The sequence below is a fragment of the Dipodomys spectabilis genome, unplaced genomic scaffold (assembly GCF_019054845.1).
Source record: "Dipodomys spectabilis isolate Male_0828 unplaced genomic scaffold, ASM1905484v1 ptg000001l, whole genome shotgun sequence".
NCBI lineage: Eukaryota > Metazoa > Chordata > Mammalia > Rodentia > Heteromyidae > Dipodomys > Dipodomys spectabilis.
Genome location: NW_024870678.1, coordinates 17,884,957 through 17,905,230, shown reverse-complemented (window position 1 = coordinate 17,905,230; position 20,274 = coordinate 17,884,957). Strand labels below are relative to the sequence as shown.

Below are 20,274 nucleotides of genomic sequence, written 5' to 3'. Positions count from 1 at the left end.
GCCCAGTAATTACTCCCTCCCCCTAAAAAAAGAGGGCTAGAAAAAATGGATTCTGCCATAATTCAAAGGGTCATTGTTCATGGATATTGAGCAGACAGATCAGATTGAGTTTCAAAGGGAATTTAGGGAAAATGAGCTTTTTTTAGACTTTGGAAAGATGTGTTGGAAAAAATCAGGCGATTCAATATCATTGTCAGGACGACCAGTTGTTTATGGCACATTCAGAAAACTAGTCACTTCTGGGGAAAGTGTGACTGTGAGAAACATCTCCTTTCTTCTTTCTCCTTTTGGGCTGAATGTAGTCTTTCTACTAACACTGTTCTTGAATCTTTTAACAAGTTTTAAGTCTCTATTAAAGATGGCCCAAGGAGAGTAAGTCTCTACTCTACTTTTAAAGAAGCAGGTTTGCTCCTATTTCTAGAGTAGACTCCGTAGTGTCTACTATTCTTTTTTTTGGGGGGGGGGGGATAGAAAGAACAGACTGGAATTAAGTACTAGCACGAAGCTCACTAGCAGTGTAACCTTGTCAAGGTATATATTTAATTATGCTCAGTTTTCATTCAGTTTTATCACTCACTTATAAAATGGAGATAAAAATGCCTACTTCAAATTTGGAAAATGTGAATTTTTAGGGTTTGGTTTGCGGTTACTTTAATGCGGGCATTTATTTTTGGTTAGTGGTAGAGCTTGACCATGGGACCTGAGCACTGTCCCTGAGACTGTGCCCAAGGCTATTGCTCTACCACTTGAGCCATAGTGCGAAGAATCTGTCTGGGCTGGCTTCAAACTGGAATCCCTATTCAGCCTCCTGAGTAGCTAGGATTACAGCATGAGCCATCAGTGCCTGGTGAAGACTATTGCTGAATCCTGCTTGCAGTTTACATTCTAGGAGCACCAAATCTAAATAGTTTGGTTCTTTTTTTAGAGGAAGACATTCACAACATATCCATTATAATTCTCATGATTTATTTTTTATTTTCTCTTTTAGTCTTAATAATAATTTTATTGAAAGACTACTCTGAGGAAAACATCAAATAAACATTTCATTACCCAATAATAATGTTACTGGCCAAGTGTATTATTATTTTCTTGTAAAATTTCAGTGGTTGGTTCTTAGGATTTCATAATCAAATATTTTATTCCCTACAGTCTGTTCCTTATTGTTAGGAATTTTGGTCCAATATTTTTGCTCAAAGTCATCACCAATTGGATTTTAAAAGATGCGTCTTTCTGTATGTAGTTCATATTAAAAATAAGATAAAGGTAAAATCCAATTGTTCTGAATGAAGACATTTTAAAGGATAAAAGAGAAAATACTTGCATTTAAATGTCCAGATTATATCATTCTGAAAACCCTAAATTACTTCCAAAATATATACTGTGATTTCAGGGCTTTTTAGTACCCATGTTCAGTACCCATGTGTGGAATGCCTTGACAAAAGAGAAACAACTCAATTGTTTATGTAACCTAAGGAGCTAAGTCAGACCATCAGAACCTAATGTTTCATGGAGTTAGAATGGTGGCTCTCAGGAGAAGGACAAGAGGGCCAAGTTGTTCTGAAAGGCAGGGATCAATGAAGTAAAAAAGAATTTAGAATACAAAGTGATTAATAGGACTTTTCAAGAGGAAGAGATACAAATGGAAAGCCAAGTAGAAAGGAGTGGTAAAAAGAGGCAGAAAGGGAGAGAAGGTTCGTCTTGAGAAGCTTTTCTCACAATTGGGTTAAAAAAACCTACTAATTTTACAAGATGGTATTATAGAATTATCTAGGGTTTTAAGAAAATAAATGATGATTGATTGGCATTTATAGTCTGAGAAGAGTACTATTACTAAAACAGTAATAGTACATCATAATCAGCATGAAGAGATATAACTTTTTTTTTTTATCATTATTAGAAAAGCTAAGACTCTGTGCACTGGCAGCTCAAGCTTATCATCTAGCCACTCAGGAGGTTGAGCTCTGAGAATCAAAGTTTGAAGCCAGCCTGGGCTAGAATGCCTGTCAGGCTTTTTTCTTCAATTAACAATCAAAAAGCTGTAAGTGGAGCTGTGTCTCAAGTAGTGGAATGCAAGCCTTGAGCAAAAAAATCTAATGGACAGTGCCTAGGCCCTGAGTTCAAGCCCCAGGACAGACATACAAAAAAATGGAAGGATAAGAATGAAGAATAAATACATGTCCAAGCATATATGGAGACATTAAAGTCAAATATCTCTGTTTAAAACCTGGCTCCATCATTTAGAATGATTAAAGACCATATTGGTTTAGTATTTGAGCCAGATCATCCACCAGCCAATTGATGTATGTTAATTAGAATGCCTCAGAAGTTCATCTGGCATTAGTGATCTCTGGTTAATGTAGTGTTGTGTGGTATATGCTTCTGAAGTAGATGGTCACTATGTTTTGACCTTAAAGTACAAAGGAAGCCATTATGGTACCAAATATGTTCCTGTTTTGGCACAGAGTTCAGTGACTACACACTAATATGTCCAATATATTATTCTGTAATTAACAGTGAATGGCAAAATTGTTTGTTTATATGGCCAATTAACCGAGTGACCGGTTTTTCAGGCATGTACTATACACTGAGCGTAATCAAATGAAGGTTAGATTGATGGTCAACAGCTGTGAAGTTGGCATAACAAAACACCCTACTTGGAGAGACACCTGTTAGAAGGACAGCTTTGTACAACATTGAATGCATTTGGGAATTTCATAATTGTTTTCCTGCAAAAATGACGTATTACAGGTGCTTTGTAGTCAATCATGTTTCTCAAATCTGCATTTTTCTAGTTGAAGTTCTTTGAACTGGAAGACTTTCAGAGAGCAATAAGAACTACAGTTTGGCACATAGCCTAAGCTCTAGCCTGGAAGATGTACAAAATCCGTATTCTAAAGCATTTCCTAAAATATAAATGAGAAAATTTAGCCTGCCTTTCTCCTCAGAAATCATGGCTCCACGTCTATCCATTAGGTTAGTAAAAGTTCTGTTTGTCCACATATTGATGCCTCATTTGTCTTAATCATGGTTTCTAAACAGCTCAGTTAGTTAGACACTTGGCATGAATGCTTGCTGTCAGTTCAGCTCACAACAGAATGCTCGACATAATAATAATGAAATGAGCCAAAGAATATTTCTTTTATTTACTTAGACAATAAGAAATGCTTATTACTTATCTAAACTGCTATCCACACGAGAGGATAATTAGAAAATATAGGTGTTGAACTATAAAATAGCAATTGTTATTTGAATTACTGCTACACATTTTTCCTCTTGTTGAGTTTAAAAGAATTCTTTGCATTTTGAGGTATCATTAGATTTGTTTTCTTTTGTTTGCCTTCAGTTTAATAGATGGATTGCTAGTTTGGAGGTCTGAGGCCCCTAAAGCCTCTAGGTTTCTGTTATCGTTGTTTTTCTCTAATTCTCTTTCTAAATGAATTATTTCTCTGAGTTGTACAATATTTTGATGAAAAAAATGCAGATGATTTTCTCAGTAAAGTAATAGAAAGCATGGCAACATGGTACAGAATGAGAAATCAGTTTTTCCCCCATATAAAGGTCAATTCCTAGGCTCCGGGCAGATGGGATTGAGGAAGGGGAGTGCCCTGGGGAATGTGTAGAGAGCATTCCTGCATGAATGAATCTCAGGGCCACCTCCATGTTCCTTCTGTCCTTTACCTGTTTCCTTCCAAAGCTACTGTAGGGACCCTGTGCACCTGGAGAGTGGGAAAGCAGAGATGAGACACCTGTAGGAGGCTCAGGAGGTCCTGCAGCGGCCACTGCTGCGGGCTGGATCTTTGTGACAGGTTTTGAAGCAGCTGCCATAACTGCTTTGGAACCTGAATGAAATCACAGCTGCCAATGGCTGTTGGCTGGCCTCAAGCCCTGCTGTGTGTTTCACTAGGTGAAAACCTGACTGCAGAAGAGAATGCTTCAGGAGGGAAGGATTTTTTTCCTTTCTATAGCTTGGGAACATACATTTAGTTGCTCCACAGGCAGAGAGGAGAACTGCACAGAATGAAAATGTCAAGAGCAGAATTCCTAAGGGCCCAACCAGGTAAATTAGGTTCCTGAAACATGAAGAGCAAAGAAAAGGAAATTAAGCTACTGTCTCACGTTTGTAATGCATAGTGTTTCCACAAACACAGAGGTTTAGGCGTTGACTCCTGCTGGCAAAAGAAGTTAATAACAGTTCCAAAGGTAAGTACTCTAGTGGTGCAGTTACCCCCTGGTTCTCTCCATGTGAACAGAATGCTCTCGCCCATCATGAAACAGACTTGGCTCTGGTCTGACCACAATTTTCCTCATTGTTCGTGTCCCAGTGGAGAGATGCACCTCTAGGCGACCCTTGTTGAGGAATATGGCATAATAGGCCTGCAACAAGCAATACATAGGGAAGATTAAACCTATGACTTAGCCTGAGATGTTCAGACAGAACCAAAGCTCCAACAGCTTAGACAAGACATTAACACTTGATATTTTCTACGACAGAGTTGGTGAAACAGCTGGAAAGATAGTTTTGGTCATCAACCACTTCTGCTTGTTGGCAGAGGTGTTGAGTAGCAGTTCGAGGCCAACCAAGTTTGTGAATCTGAGCATGACAGCGGCGCTTGCACTGGTCCTTTAACTTACAAAACCATCAGAAAACAAAGGAGGTCAATAAAATTCTTCTCCTTTAAACGTGCAAGTATAGTTGCAGGTATAGTATAGCTAGTTTCTGGCAGTCAGCTTTTTGATTCTCTACCTCATGACATCTTGAGTGTTTAGACGTTAATTTGTTCTCATGACTAGGGGATAGATTGCTATTACAAACATGTAACTTGTCGTCTACATTTAGAAAGAAGGGAGACAATTTTCATCCACAAACATGTCGGCTTGCTTTCTTTGTGCTGCGGTTACCATAGCAACCAGTATGGTTTTGATATCTGCTTATGAGCCCCAGGAGGCCTGTATGCCATCCTCATCCCCAAAGCTGATGCCTTGTGTGCTCCCTCTCTTGAACGGTACTAGGCCTGATCACTCAGTCTTCTGCAAGGGATCCGTGGTGGCAGCAATGGTATGTGTCACCATCATCATGCCTTCAATAATTAAACTAAGTCATTTCCTAGCCCTAAGTCTGGCACAAAACATACTGAGCGCCTGGATCAACAGTCACCATATCTCTAAGAAGCCACCAGCAACCTCTTGCCTACAAAGTTCTCAAGGGTTGTTTGATTTCTTAAACTCATTAGGAAGACCACAACAACCAAAGACCCTCTGGGTGTCAAAACTTACTTAGTTTGCAAGTATAAAAGATGTCAACTTCATAAGCACTGATGCTACTACAGACTCCAACTATTTAACATCGTTTCCTCTTTCAGGAGCAACTAACAAGTGATTTTTAAACACATTAGTATTAAAATTCTGGGACATTAATTTCTAATTCACCAAACTGAATTAGGAATTTAGTGCTGAATGGTTTTCTTATTTTAATAGTTTTAAGAGGAACAAATTCTGGTTTCAGAACTATTCTGAAATCTAAGGCTGAAGATATTTGGCAATGTCCAAAGGAACAAATATCTTTTACTGTAAATCTATTTCGGAATGTTTCATCTGGTATTATTACAACCAGCTTATCAATTGTAAGACTGAGAAAAGAATTTTACTTTTTTTGGATTAAAGGATAAAGGTCTTAAGGGGACATTCATATTTCATATTTATTCAGTGATTATTATGTGCATTGAGAAATGGGAACATTTTTTTCTCTTTTTACAAAAAAATTTGCATTATGACTATCGGATACATTCCTCACATCCTAAGAGCATGCAAGTTCATGAAGAAGCTGAATTCACACTGCAAAGTAAAATCTGCTTGTACATCAACCATGTAGTCAGAAAAGTGTTTTGTTCTCTAGAAGTTTCTTGCAGATTCCATCTTTCTACTTATCTATCTCAGAGGTAATATGGAATTTATGGTTACTATATCCAAATTAAAAAATTTTTGAAAAAAGCAATATGTACTACTATGTGCATGTAACAATATGTTGTTTATTGCTTCTTGTATTAGAAATCTAACAGAAAGGACATGATACAGCACATTGCATTTCATTTTTATTTAGCTTATTTCATCCCTGTTGTCTTAATTTTCACTTGTTACTACTACTCCAGTTGATAAATTTTCATGTTATCTCTAGCTTTTCTTCTATCAGAAATGCTTCTATGAGTATTCTTGCAATGCCTCATTGTACATGTAGGTAAGAATTTGGGTCTACATTTGTAGCACACACATATGTTTAACTTTAAAGACAGTGCTAAGTCATTTACCAAGTGATGGCAGCTATTTATTTTTTTGAGCTGCAATGATTAAAAGTCCTCTTTGTTCAAACCTGTAATCCCAGATACTAGGGAAGGGATTTGGAAGATTGCAATTTGAACTCAGACTGGACAAAACAAAAACAAAAACAAAAAACCCCAAAAACCTTTACAATTTTTCCATATAGGGCTGATGTCTAATTTTTATATTTATTCAAAAATTATACATTATCTTCATTTTGTACCATATTTATTTGCTCTTTTCTTATTGTACTCAAGAAAATAAGTGCAAAAAATCAGCCATCAATTTTCTTGGGCTTCATTTTCTAGCATGTCTTTTAATGTTTTCACTACCAATAGTACGTGAATTTAGTGTTTGTATAGATGGCTGTGAAAGTTCCTTCTTAGTTTAACTTAATATATTTCTTTATTTGTTCATTTATGTTTTTATATGTAATTCAGGGCTTTTTCCTAGCTACACAAATGTTCTATTGCTAAACCATCCTCCACCCTCTAACTGCCACTAGAATGCTGTGTTCTTTCTATTTCATACTTGCAGCCATGGATTAGATACCAGGTATATTATATCATATATTCTTCTGTTGAGGTATAGTTTTGTGAACATTTTTAGTGTGGGCTGGCCTGGAACCACAATCCACTTGCTATCAGAATCCCAAATAGCTAGAATTATAGATGTGATCCACTATGCTTGGCTATATACTATGTATTGTTTTAAAATCATAAAGTTGTTTTACTCAGTGTTTTTTATTACATTGAGATAATTATATGATTTTTTAATTAAAAAATCTTAACTTGCGTCTGCATTCCTGAGATAATTCAAGACGCATATGGTTATAGACTATTTGATTCTATCCTCACATATTTTGTAAAGGATTTTTTTTTTCTTTGTAAGGAAAGGGATAAAATTTTGTCATCTAGTATTATGATTACTAAATATTAAATTCTAATGTTAATTAAAAACCATACAACTAAATGCATGATGAGATTCACAAAGATGTCTGCATATTTAAGGGAATTTTTTTTAAGATTCCATCTTCTGATAATGGCAGATTAGGTAATTTCTATGAACCATCTCACTAGATGAAGTGGAATGACTAACATTTAAAACACAATGCAGAAGATATTGAAGAAAGTCCACCAGAAGGAAGAGTTCTGATGCCTAAGTCTGCTAGGGTGAGGGATTTTAGCAGAAGCAAGTGATGTACATCTTCACATTCACATCCTTATACAATAGATGGTCTTCAGGTTGGGTTTTAGCATCCTTGAGTGAGCTTGGGCTACAACTTTGCATGCCTGAGGGCTTTGTATGCCTTTTCCCACCCCAGGTACATTTTCTACTCTTTTCTGTCCAGAGAGGGTGAGAATGGTCAGTCTCTAATAGACTACATCACCTCAGCTATGATCACTAGGAAACTGATCCTAGAAGAAACTGACATTTAAACTTAATAGATCTTGGAAGAACATCTATATGGCAAGAAGCTAAAGAGAAAAATAAAAAGATTAAGGTAATTTGGATGTATTTGAAACTTCCCTTTTTATGCATGTAAGTGAAGCATGGGGCAATTACAAGTGTGTCTCAGCCCTTGAAAGTGACCAACAGGAAAATCTAGAGTCCAATTGCCCTTAGAAGATGACGCGAGAGAAATAGAAGCCAGCATGGACAAAGGGACTCTTTCAGTTAGCCAAAAGACGATAGTTGAAATAAATAATACAAATCTCAAATGTAAAAGCAATTAAGCTGAATTCTTTGGACTTTACAGGAAGTGGTTTACTGCCTAGCTGTGAGTACCTGTCCAGTCTGCCTTCGTTTCCTCCTGGGTGCCACCACGGTTCCTCCACTTCCCAAGAGAATGATTCCAGACTCATTCTTGGTGCTGAAGGACAGATTGATTTCTGTCCCTATGTTGATTGGCACAGGGGGAAGCTCCACAAAGCCAGGCTTGGGGAAGCTAACTGTGTAAACATTCTATGAGTAAACAAAGAGAAGCAATGATTATAAGTGAATATTCAGGTTAATCTCTTATCTCATTTGCCCTTAATACATGCAATGTCACGAAATACACTGTAGGTCTAGAAAGCACTTAAACACACAGTGACATGGAAAGGTGGAGAGCAGCTGAAGAAATATATTTCCAGTTATATCTTTGAATCTTCTGAGAAATATAGTTTAAAACCAAAGTTTTGACCTCTGCTTTTAGTTCAGGACGTTTGGTTTAAACTAGAAGGGCCTCATTGATCAGATAATGTTATTCTTTCAGTTTAAACCTGTCTTTCTGGTATCCCTTGAAAATACTCTCGTGCATTCCTGGAATATACGCTAGCAATTATTTTTTGTGTGTCTTAAAGAGGAATATAACCATGGTTCATGTCTGTATTTTTCCTCTTGACAAGCCCACAGAAGAGATGTTCATTACTGTTAAATGAGCAGTTCCTAGAATAATTTCTAAAAATCAAATGCAACCTAAATCAACCTAAACACTATAGAGTCTAGAAAATAATACCATTGTTTCTGAAGATTATACAGTGAATGCAGTTGTACTTCAGAGTGACATCCTCTATCCCAAAGCCATGCATTCTCTAATTTAGCCATTCAACTTGTTTTGCATTTCACAAGCCTGGCCTCTTTCTCTCTCTCCTCCTTATCTTTAAAGTGAATCACAATAGACATAGTCATATAAATATGCGGGGGATATCTGACAGCAAACATATAGGTCACCATCACTTTCCATGGCTGGAGGTCACTAAAAGCTACGGATGTACTGGAATTATTTAAGCATGTTCCTGTTGTCAGGCATTTACAGTGTTTGAACTATTCATTTGTAAAGTCCTGGATCTTGCTGGAGTAAAATCAAGGGCTGCTTTCATGTGGGCTATTTTCTCTGTATAGTGTTTCAAGCTCAGTTGAAATGACACCAGAGTTGGTAAAATGTATAATCTACCTTCTATTCTAATTTTTAAATTAGGGAGTTTTAGATTGTTAAGATAAAACTCTTGTGTGGATTTTTCAATATTTATCCACGTCAACTTTCTGCCTCATGGTTTGCTTATAAAATAATTCCTGGTTACTAAAATATGCCTTAAGAAAGAAGTATCATTTCTATGCACACAGGCTATTCATTTCCATCTGTGTGTAGATATCTTGTGAATGTGTATGTGAGTTAGTTTTGAAGATTAAAACTCACAGTAAAATTTTATTTAAGAAGCCAGAATGAATCCTTAGAGTTTTGACTCCTTTTGTATTTTCTTTTTCTGAGTTACTCCTAAATTCAGAGTGGGTATCTATTCCCGATTTTAAATTGGAGCCTGCAGCTATGAGCAGTGAAGACCATGAAAGTTCTCTTCTAGTCTCTAAACTCAGTGCTCAGAAGACAGATTCACCTTTTTTTCCCTTCCTGTCCTCTCTTCATTTCCTTGAGCTCTATAAAAATAATTGGATTAGAAGAAGCAGCCAAAAGTGAGAGTCATATCGTGTGGGTAATTAAAATGGATAAGAGCGATATATTTAACCTTCTCTTGTTTTCGCGAAGCTCATCACTGCTGAGTTCTCATGAAAGTCATGCAAATGTCTGTTGTTGCCCAGTGGCTTTGGCTTATAGCTATTTTAAAAGAACAGAGGTATGCCCTGAGTCTTTCTCACCTATGGCTCAGCCTCAACTAAAGAAAAATGCAGAACAGTTGAGAGGAATCAGAGGGCCTCTAGGATATGCTAGTGACAAGAGGCCCAAGAACTTTCCACTCCTATCACACACATCTGCAGAATTGATGTCACAGGTCCTCATCTATGTAATCTCCAAGACAGAGGGGCTAGACTTTACAGCTGTGGACAAGAAATTGAACACCAATGACTATGGTAGATGTTACTATTGCTGTTTGCTTAAACAGTCTAGAAAAAAGGAGTCATATTAATAATAAAGCCATATATAATACTGAAAGATAAAATGAATGTAAAATAGAGAAAACATGATGGAACCAGAGGGGATATGACTATTGAAGACACATGCTACACACTGAAGAGCTAACCATTTTGGAAATAGGTTACAACTTCAGGTCTTTAATCATTATTCAAGTCTTATTTTATCATTTGTACTGTGTCACAACCAGGATCAGTAGAAGTTTAAACTATATGAACAGAGGATCTATCATTAGAAAAAGAAACTAGGTCATATATGATGGGAATGTGTTTAGGAAAAACTTTGAACAGTCCCACCTCCAGTGAGCATCCTTTGGTAACACCAACATAATCTGGGCTGCTGAGGATATTGTATGGAGTTCTTGAAATTTCAATATCTTTGAGGCAGCCAGAGTATTTCTTCACGTTCACTTCTGGCCTAATGAATGGTCAAATAGAAAACAAACAAAAGCATTATCATTACAGCAATGATAGCAGAGTAGCCTTTGACCACTGGCAGGAAGCATTGGAGCAAATACACAGGCTGGTCCATGTCTAGCAAACTGCACACGCGTTCACATGTACCCAGCAATCTGCTTTCCATCCTCTGCCAGTGAGGGGGTGTTAATGCCATTGTGCAGAGAGGTCTTGATGGAGTTCTCCTCCTCTTAAAAAAATAACCTGAATATTTCAACACAAGCTACATGAATTAATTGATTTATTAATACTTCATGTGCATAATGAAATGAGTGCTTAGTTTTCCATTGTAGAGAAGGTAATTATGCAGGCAGCATAATCAAATTATAGACAAAAAGTCCCTTCTTACATACATAAACATCTTCAGACAACTTTAGGAAAAAATATCTGGAAATGTTTATTTAAAATTACTTCTGAATTTGTCAAAGAGGAAGAGTGGCTTATATATACTTATTTTACATATTACATACTTCCTATTACAATCATAGGTTTCTTTATAAGATAAAAAAATAAGTTTTAGGGTAAAATAAGCAAGCACATTCTAACTTCAAAAATTATTTTTATTGACACTTTTTTTGGAAGCAGTGGCTGATAAATATGATAATACTATACATTTTTAAGAAATGTCCAAGAAGCACTCTTCTTTACTAGACTGTTTGTAATATAGATATTTTTCAAGTTAGCTTTCAGATTGACCCTAATGTTTGTATTATATTTGGAACAATAGAAAAATTACGCATCAGAATGTGAAACATACACATTTAGTTTTTGCAAAAATGTTGAAAAGTAGCTTCAAAACAAAACTATATTTGAATGTTTGCTTTCTACTTACTATTTCTTAAAATGGAACAAATGTGTCAGCAGATTAGAAAAAAAAGGAATTATTTGTACCAGATATGATGGCAGGTGCCACCTAGCTCTCTAAAGGTAAAGACAGGAGGATTACAAGTTTGGAGCCAGCCTGAACTATGTAGTAATTTCTAGGTCAGCCTGGGTTATAAGACCCTATCTTAAGCAAACAAAAACCAAAGAGAGTAAAAGAGTGAGGGAAAGAGAGAGAAGACATAAAGAGAGACAGAGAGAGGACAGCAGATAGAAAAGATGGAGTAGGAAAAGAGAAGGAAAGGAAGTTGAAGGAAGGTACAGGAAGTGAGAAGATACGAGGAGGAAAGAAGAGAGGAAAGAAGACAGAAGAGATGATAGGCTAGAAGAAAATGAATTCTTAGCTCTTGTTCTGATTTACTGTGTTACATTATACAAGTGACTTGACTTCTCTATAACGTTGTGTTTATGAAATAGGCATAATGATGATGATGATGATGGTGATGATGATGATATCAATTTGCAAAGTTGAGACACATTAATGAAGAGCATAGAACATGGAAAAGCTCACGCCATAGGAAGTAGCAGGATTTACATGGTGATGAATTTGTAACTGTGATATTCAGCAGAGATTTCTATGATGATGGATAAAATCTGTAATGCGCTGTCCAATTTAGTGTTACTTGAATTCTGTGGCCAAATGGGATGTACAATATAACTTGCACTAATGAGGAACTGAATAATTACTGCTGTTTATTTGTTTAAAGTTAAATAGTCTCTGTGACTAGTGATTATACTGAACAGTGGCGCAATGTAGGGACACATAATGTATTTTTCCTTGTATGGTATTAATTAATATCTGGAGAAAGTATCAAACAGGCACCAGTATTGTACTTGAAAGGGTAATGATTCTGTCCTCACTGGCCGTGGATGCCAAATTTCTCTTTTACATCTTAATTAGAAATACATGGCAAGAGAAAAAATAGGTAGGAAAATTAGACCTTGGTAGTGTGTATCAGGTGACTGGATTTATGTCAAATACTTTTCTCTTCCTTTGCCACCCCTCTCTCTGGAACATCTATATTTTCTGTGACCATTTTCCCTTGTTTCCTCTGTTCCTTTAGTGAATCATTATGAAGAACAAGTGGATCTGGAGGGCAGGGAGATTGCATAAATCCCTTCTTGTACAAAGGAAAGAGAAGGGGTGCATTTCAGTTGCCATGTTCCCTTGGCTTCCATATTTCCCTTCAGGGGAAACCAGATTCATCATTTTTATTTCGAAAGTTTTATCACTGAAGTAAATCACTGCTACAAGCTCATTGTTTCATAAAAATAAAAGGAATCACTTAAAAAATATAATGATTTCACAGGTACAACGCAATGAAGATCACAAAAGGCGAGTAATGAAGTGGTGATGGATTTAAAGGTGACTATGGATCTCTTTTTCCTGAAGGTTTCCACTCACAGACATAATTACGGAACTACATGGTGCCATTTTTGAGTTGTATCAACATATATTTCTACTAAGGGGGCAATCTTGCCTTTTAATCATCTCCACAAACATGACTTTGCTGGTTTTATAATAATATTATAAAACACCTCATTCTCCCTTTTCACCATTTTCTATATTTTCTAGTTTTTGGTATTAGAAGTTTGGCCTTTGCCTTAACCATTTTTGGGATCAGTTCAGCTTCATTATCTCTGGTGCAGAAATCTGGCACAATTAGGTCGGGAAATGCCCCAATCCAAACTTTAGTTCTGGCCAGAGTATGCCAGTTCTGCATATCTTGGTTTGATCAGCCACTTAACAGAGGCTGCTAATTCTTGTTAATGCCTGTTTGTATGCAAGAACTAAAATATTTCTGAGAAGCTGGGGGGGGATGGACCATAAACTTCTTCACTGCTAATTAAAACATTTGTTTGAAATGTTATAGTTTCAAAGAATCTTTTCATCTGGCTCTGTAGTTAATTCTAAATAAAGACGGCAATCAATAAGCAATTTTGACAAGATGGCCAAAGGTCATATAAATGCATATTTGCAAGCCTGCGAAAAGCAACAAGGCAGTGGTAAGCATTTAGAGAGCCCAGATGGAGTGTTGAACACACAGCATGGTACCAAGGAGGCCATTATCTGGGGTCTAACCCCAGAGACCATCTTTATTCTTTTACCCAGAGCCAGTGGACACCCATGAGCTTGACCAGCCGCCCATGATGCTGGTCTCCGGCGGGCAAGGCACGCAGGGCTGAAAGTGTAAGCTGTGGAGCGCTATCACCGCTGGTGAAACACCTCAAGTAGCAACCCAGTTGGTGTGTAAGCAGCAGTATCATTGTCAGCACAGAGCAGCAGAACTCTTTTACAGTGTATTTGCTTGTGAAATGTGCTATGAAGAAAAGCTGCATAGGTGTCGCTTTGCTTCTGCACTGCTGCTTTATCTAAGAAGCCACATTTGCCCAACCCATGCGCTCAAACAAGGCATGCATAAATTTAAATTTTACCTGGCTTTCATACTAAGTCAAAGGGAAGAGAAAAAAAAAAGACATGATTTACTTAAAATTGCCTTTTCATATCATAAATCAATTAACTTTAACAATAAATGTATTAAAAGTCATTGAAAACAAGGTGACAAAACAGAAAATAGAAGTGAAATTAGAATTCAAAAATGTCTATTAGTCATATTTTTTTTCTTGGGAAATTTTTACTTTGTAATCCTGATTTTTTTTTTTTGCTGGTCGTGGGGCCTGAACTCTGTCTGGGCCTGGGCTCTATCACTCAGCTCTGTAGCTCAAAGCAAGTGCTCTACCACTTAAGCCTCAGTGCCACTTCCAGTTTTCTAGTGGTTTATTAGAGATAAGAGTCTCACAGAATTTCCTGCCCAGGCTGGCTTTGAACCATGATTCTCAGATCTCAGCCTCCTGAGTGTCTAGGATTACAGGCATGAGCCACCAGCACCTGGCTCAACTTCTATTCTAATTGAATTCAATTAACATTTATCAAGTACCTAATAGGTATTATAGGTTTTATTGATTATGTGTTATCATAAGCAATAAATGTATATTATTTTATGTTTCCATAAACACAACATAAATTAAATAGTGCATCATAAAATATTTTATGACTTTTATAGAGATTTTTTTGTGAATTGACTTAACCATGTGCAAATGATGTCTTCTCATATATAAAATTATTTTAAAATGTCAGCACAGGCGTAAGAATAATGAATGTAATTATAGTATTTGGCATACCCCAGAGCTCCAATATGCCATTATAATGCTAATGCTTATCAATAAAATAGGTTATACTCATAGTATCCTGGAACACTGACTAATTTTCAGAACACTAAGAACTGTCAGATTGCCATTATCTCCATTGAACAGCAATTATAAGATCCACGTTCAACTCTGGGTTCTACCTCTAATTGTTTTCGGAATTCTTTTCAGAAGGATTATAAGGGAAATAGTGATTCAAATTGATTTATTCAACAAAGATGTCAAATCAATCCTTTAGTTTCTAAATCCTGATGTTGTTCTAATGTGTAACATAATTTTTTTTTTGATTAGGCCTTTCTTCAGCTAAAGGTTACATGACATTCCTATTATAATTAAACTTAATCTCTTTAGTGAGCACAATGGCCATTTAATTAAAACTTAAGTGTTAGCTTTAAATATATACTAAATTACCTCAAGTTTCTCAGAGTTGGCAGGCCACCAAAGTATATTTTGTCATCTGCTTTCAAGTCAAGGCCAAAGTTATTTCCAGAAGATGAAGTTACTATGTTCTCTTCCTGGTTAGTGTCTATATCTACAATTGATATGTTAGCTGTAAAGAATATAGAAAATTAATCATTTAACTTGAGTAGTGACAACCACACCTATATTGATAATTAAAGTCACCTTCAGTTTTCAAATTAACACTAACTTTTTCAAGCACTTGAATTATATTTAACCATTTAATAGTTGCAGAAATAACAATAAAATCATTATTGAACTATTCACAAGATAGAGCATAAAAGTAATATGTTGAACCCAGTGATAACAAACCAATGTTCACTTCTTTAGTATATTAACAGGTTATTATTACATTTTTTAATGGCCAAGCTGTGTTTCAATGTTTCAATGTATAGCTATACAGCAGTTTCTGTTCTCTTATTTACCTTTTGTTAGGTGTTTGAGTTGTCATTTTTTGAGAGTTTCAAATGAAGGTAAAAATGAATATTCTGGTAGTGTCTTGTACAGGTATGTGTTTTCATGTGCTTGGGACACATCTGGGAGGGGATGTGGCTGGTTGATTCATGTGGTGGATGAGCTTGCCAATGTATGCGTCAATGTCAGTATGTCATTTTATATCTTCATCAGCAGTGTATACAGTTTCAATTATTTCATATCTTTGCCAAAAATGGGGATGACCAGGCTTTAAAATTTTAGACATTCTAATAGTGGCATAAAGTCACCACATTTAGGATTTATTTTGCCTTTTCCTAATGTCAAATCCCACTGCAACTCTTATTTCACTGTTTTAAGAGTGATCTTTGAATACTGTTGCTGCAGGTAAATACTATACTCTCACATTTTATTGTGATTGCATTTATCTGCTATGTATTAGACATCCATGTGTTTTACTTTTGCTGCTTATAATCTTTACTTTTTTTTTTGTCAGTCATGGGACCTGGACTCTGGGCCTGGGTGCTGCCCCTCAGCTCTTCAGCTCAAAGCTAGCACTCTACCACTTGAGCCATAGCCCCACTTCTGGCTTTTTCTGCCTATCTGATACAGAGGAATCGAACCCAGGGCCTCATGCATGCAAGGCAAGCACTCTACCACTGAACCACCTTCCCAGCCCTACTTCTTTTTACATATAGTTTCAATGCTTTTAAGTACAAAAAGACCTAAAGTAAAAGTGAGAATGACTGTGTACTGCACATGCGTATTGCAATAGAAGTTAGAATCGGACCAGAAAGGAGACTGTTTTCTATAATCTTTTATGCTATAATATTCAAGTCTAAGCTCTCACACTGACCTCTCCACCATTTCCCCCCAAACATACAAAGACCTCCATATTTCCAAGGATTCCTTTGCTTTTGGTTTTTTTCTGAGCTTTCTGTGTCAAATTACTCTTCCATCTTTCAGAAACTCTCTTTCCATATCACCAGAATTTCTCAATCACTAACTTCTGCTTTCTCTAGTTAGTTCTTTATATAGTCTTGTTTTTTTTAAAAAAAGATCTTTTTAACCTACTATTTCAATATTTATATTCCCCAGGGTTTTAGATTCTACTATTACAACTATAAAATGCTTGGATTTTCTCATTCCTATTTAGAAGCAGCTACTCAGAAGATGATGATCATGATCCACATCTCTCTTTGAAATATGTGATGCTTAGATTCACATGATGAATGCCAACCAATTACACTGACTCCCTAAGTTTCTAAGGGTATTAAAAGTACCTTGAATATAACATGCCCCACATACAACTCAGCATCTTTCCCAGAAAACCTTTTATCTTGCTTATTTTCAATAGCTTTTTGGCATATGGTTTTTTTAAAAAACAGAAAAGTAATTATTCCAGAACTAGAACTCCAGAAAACTCTGCCATTTTAAATTCCTTGAAGTATCTCTACTTCACTCATCCCTCTTCCCTCTCATGGTTATTAACATTATTTTACCTTCTTATGATATGCAGTTTTCTGCAGACAGAAGGAACATCCTAAATCATCACAAACTTACCCTCCTAGCTGTGGTAACACTTTACAAAAGCACACATCTGATGGTATCACACCTTCTGATCAACACTCATAATTCCCTGTAGCTTAAATCATTTGCTTAGCTCACAAGACTGTTCATAGTCACCCTGTTATCTCTGCCTGTTTTGCACACTCTGCTATCTATGCCTCTTGCAATAATTTTAGCCTATGGATTCCTTTTCAGTTACTAATATGTCTCCCAAAGTATGCTTAGCAGAAATGTACTACTGCAGGATTGGAAAGATTTCTGTGATTGGGGAGGTTTAGGAAATGCCTCAAGTGAGTTTAACCACTCACTTCTTACCAAACAATTCCACATGTGCATCTTGCCTGTCATGTGGAAACTAAGTATGTGGCAGCATTCCAATTTATAGAGGCGAAAAATTAGTTTTTGTTTCAGCTGAAGAATTCCCCTAAGTTCCTTTTCAAAAAAAAAAAAAAGATACAGTGGGAAAATGATGCATTCTCTTGTCTGATGGTTTCAAGCTTTTGCATAATTTTCCATTCTCTGAAATGGTCCCAGGTGATTTCATCGAGCTAACTCTTCAACTCCTGCCTGTTTCTCAGAGGCGTTCCTCTGGGAGCAGATCTCTCCTTTCCACTTAAATATCCCTCTCTTCTGAGACTGCTAGCAGAAGGCACATCTCTATCAGCAATCAACTCTGTCCTCAATACTTCTCTCACTCCCCGAGTAGCTCCTTGAAGACAAGGCTTGTGGTAGGCTTCCCTTAGTTCTTATACAATATAAAGCAGCTGCATACCAGACATTTGTTAAGTGAAGGAATGAAAGCTGGTACAAAGGTAAATACAAATTTTCATGAACAATGGCATCTTTAACATTAATTAGGTCTATTTGTGTTACAAGGTATATCAAGGTTTCTTTATATCTAAATTGCAAGCATCATGCTAAGAACTAATAGATCAACTTTATATTATGAGATCATATGTACATACATACGTGTATATATCCACAGTATATACAAATTTGAGTTCACATTCCCTTTAACAACAGAACAGAATACCTACCTATACAATCGTATGAAATAATGTCTATGGAAGAGTTTTCTTTTAAAGTCTCAATAGCATAAAAATGTCATGTTATTGTTAATTATTTACTTGAACACATACAATTAATTTTTGTATTTTTAAAGAGAAAGGAATTACTCAACCACCCTGTAAATTCCACCGTGGGATGCTTCAAGGAAAACACCTTGACAAATAGGAAGAAAAGACATTTTTCAAAGCTATTACATGATGTAATTTTACAAGTTGTAAGACAGTTTTATGCTTTCAAATTAAGCTCCCGGTTTCAGAAGAAAATGACAGAGAACCATTTGGCTCTTCAATCAGTCTTGTCTAATCCAAACCATCTATAATCTAAGCCAAAGAAATGACTGCATACATTTTTCATCGAGCTTGAGAGAAGCTAAAATTACAGACAAGGTCGTTTTCCTGATTAGGCTCATGGGTACTTTGGATAGCATGATTAAGGCCCATACTGCATTATTACTATAAAAACTCACCTTGTTTTTGAATTCTTGACAGGGTGAATGATTTCCATTTCCCATCATTATGGTTTTGATTGCTGACAACGGAAGCAATACCTGAACCTAGATCATAGCTGACTTTTATGTGGCCATCACTGAGCTCGACACTCATGAAATCTTTCTGTTAATAAAGTAAAAATACACCAGTGATTATATACACACAGAAACATAAGAACATTCACTTCTTTATGGGGTCTATAATAGGACCTTACAGCTAAATCATGGTTTAGGCTGCTCTGGGACACAAATTCATTTCAGAAACAGAACCTGTGTTAATATTTTGTGACTCTTAGTAGGTCTGATGTTATGGTGAAAATGGTTGCAACTAATTTTCTAGGACATATTCAATCATTATGGTAGTACTAAATAGATTTCTCTCACAATATACTAAACAACAAGCTTTGTTCCCTGAAAGAATTTGTTAACAAACCCTGAGCTAAAATAGAAACAATAACCACCACAACAACAGAAAATGAGGCCAAAGAACACCTAGAATCATCTTTCAACTTAGAAAACAGGCAAAGAGATTTGTTGCTACAGATTCATATTTGGGAAAAAAATCTTTACTGGGTACTGTTCATGAAGGATTATTAGGAGGAGCTGTATTGAAAATCAATAGTACTTAATTATATTCGTGATTAAAGATACCAATGGAAATATATAAGCACCGTCTGTATTCCTCATTCTCAGATAGTACACAGCTATTCTAGACTCTTTACATCCATGATTTAGAATTATATTAGAATTCAACAAAAAGAAGCAAATGCACATGCAGTTCTGGGAAATGTGTGTATATGAATCTTACCAGATCTCGTGTAGCAAGATACATCAGGAGAGAACTTGATGAAAATGTCCGGAACTTGAACATGACGGTGGAAATGTTGGGGTACCAGCGAATGGGACGGCTAACTAATGCATAACCTTCTCCATCGAACTGAATAGTCCCCTCACTATCTTCCACCTGAGGACTGAAACAGAGACATTGCACGTGAACTACACTCCCTTGGCATTGTCATTTTCAGTATATTGAGCAACCTTCTATAGCTGGATTGCAAGCTCTTCCAGGGCAGAAAACATCTCAAATATATCTTCTTCTATCCTTCTGCTTCTCTTCACTACCACTTCCAGGTTCTTCTATATGTACCTTTTACCATGAGAACTCTCTAAATATTGGGTCTTAGTTTTTTTTTTTTAAACCTCCACAATCTTTTAAATGCCAGTTTTTTGTATTTTAATCAAATCACATCGCATTTAATGCAATTTTTTAGACAATTAAGACAAATGGGGTACTTTTTTGTATCTTTCTGACAGATTAGTCTAAAGCATACTAGTAATTACACTCTTTCTATTTACTGTGGAATAAATACAAATTTAAGGTCTTCTATAATAAATGCCCTACAAATGTCTTTTACAAAATATTCCCAGGCTACTTCTTTCATCCATATTTTTAAAAATAATTTTTGCCCTTAGCTGGAATGATTGGCTATTTT

The 20,274-nt window shown here is 36.2% G+C and overlaps 1 protein-coding gene across 1 annotated transcript in view; it reads right to left on the bottom strand.

The window, feature by feature from the left end:
* Lama2 (laminin subunit alpha 2) overlaps nt 1-20,274 on the bottom strand; it is a 556,565-nt gene that overhangs the window by 22,528 nt on the left and 513,763 nt on the right. Inside the window, exons 51-57 of the mRNA XM_042696100.1 lie at nt 19,590-19,752; nt 18,761-18,905; nt 15,178-15,316; nt 13,996-14,007; nt 10,519-10,639; nt 8,101-8,277; nt 4,226-4,374 (exon numbers count right to left, since the gene is read on the bottom strand). Of these exons, the coding sequence (XP_042552034.1) occupies nt 4,226-4,374; nt 8,101-8,277; nt 10,519-10,639; nt 13,996-14,007; nt 15,178-15,316; nt 18,761-18,905; nt 19,590-19,752 (906 nt within the window). The remainder of the gene's footprint in view (nt 1-4,225; nt 4,375-8,100; nt 8,278-10,518; nt 10,640-13,995; nt 14,008-15,177; nt 15,317-18,760; nt 18,906-19,589; nt 19,753-20,274) is intronic.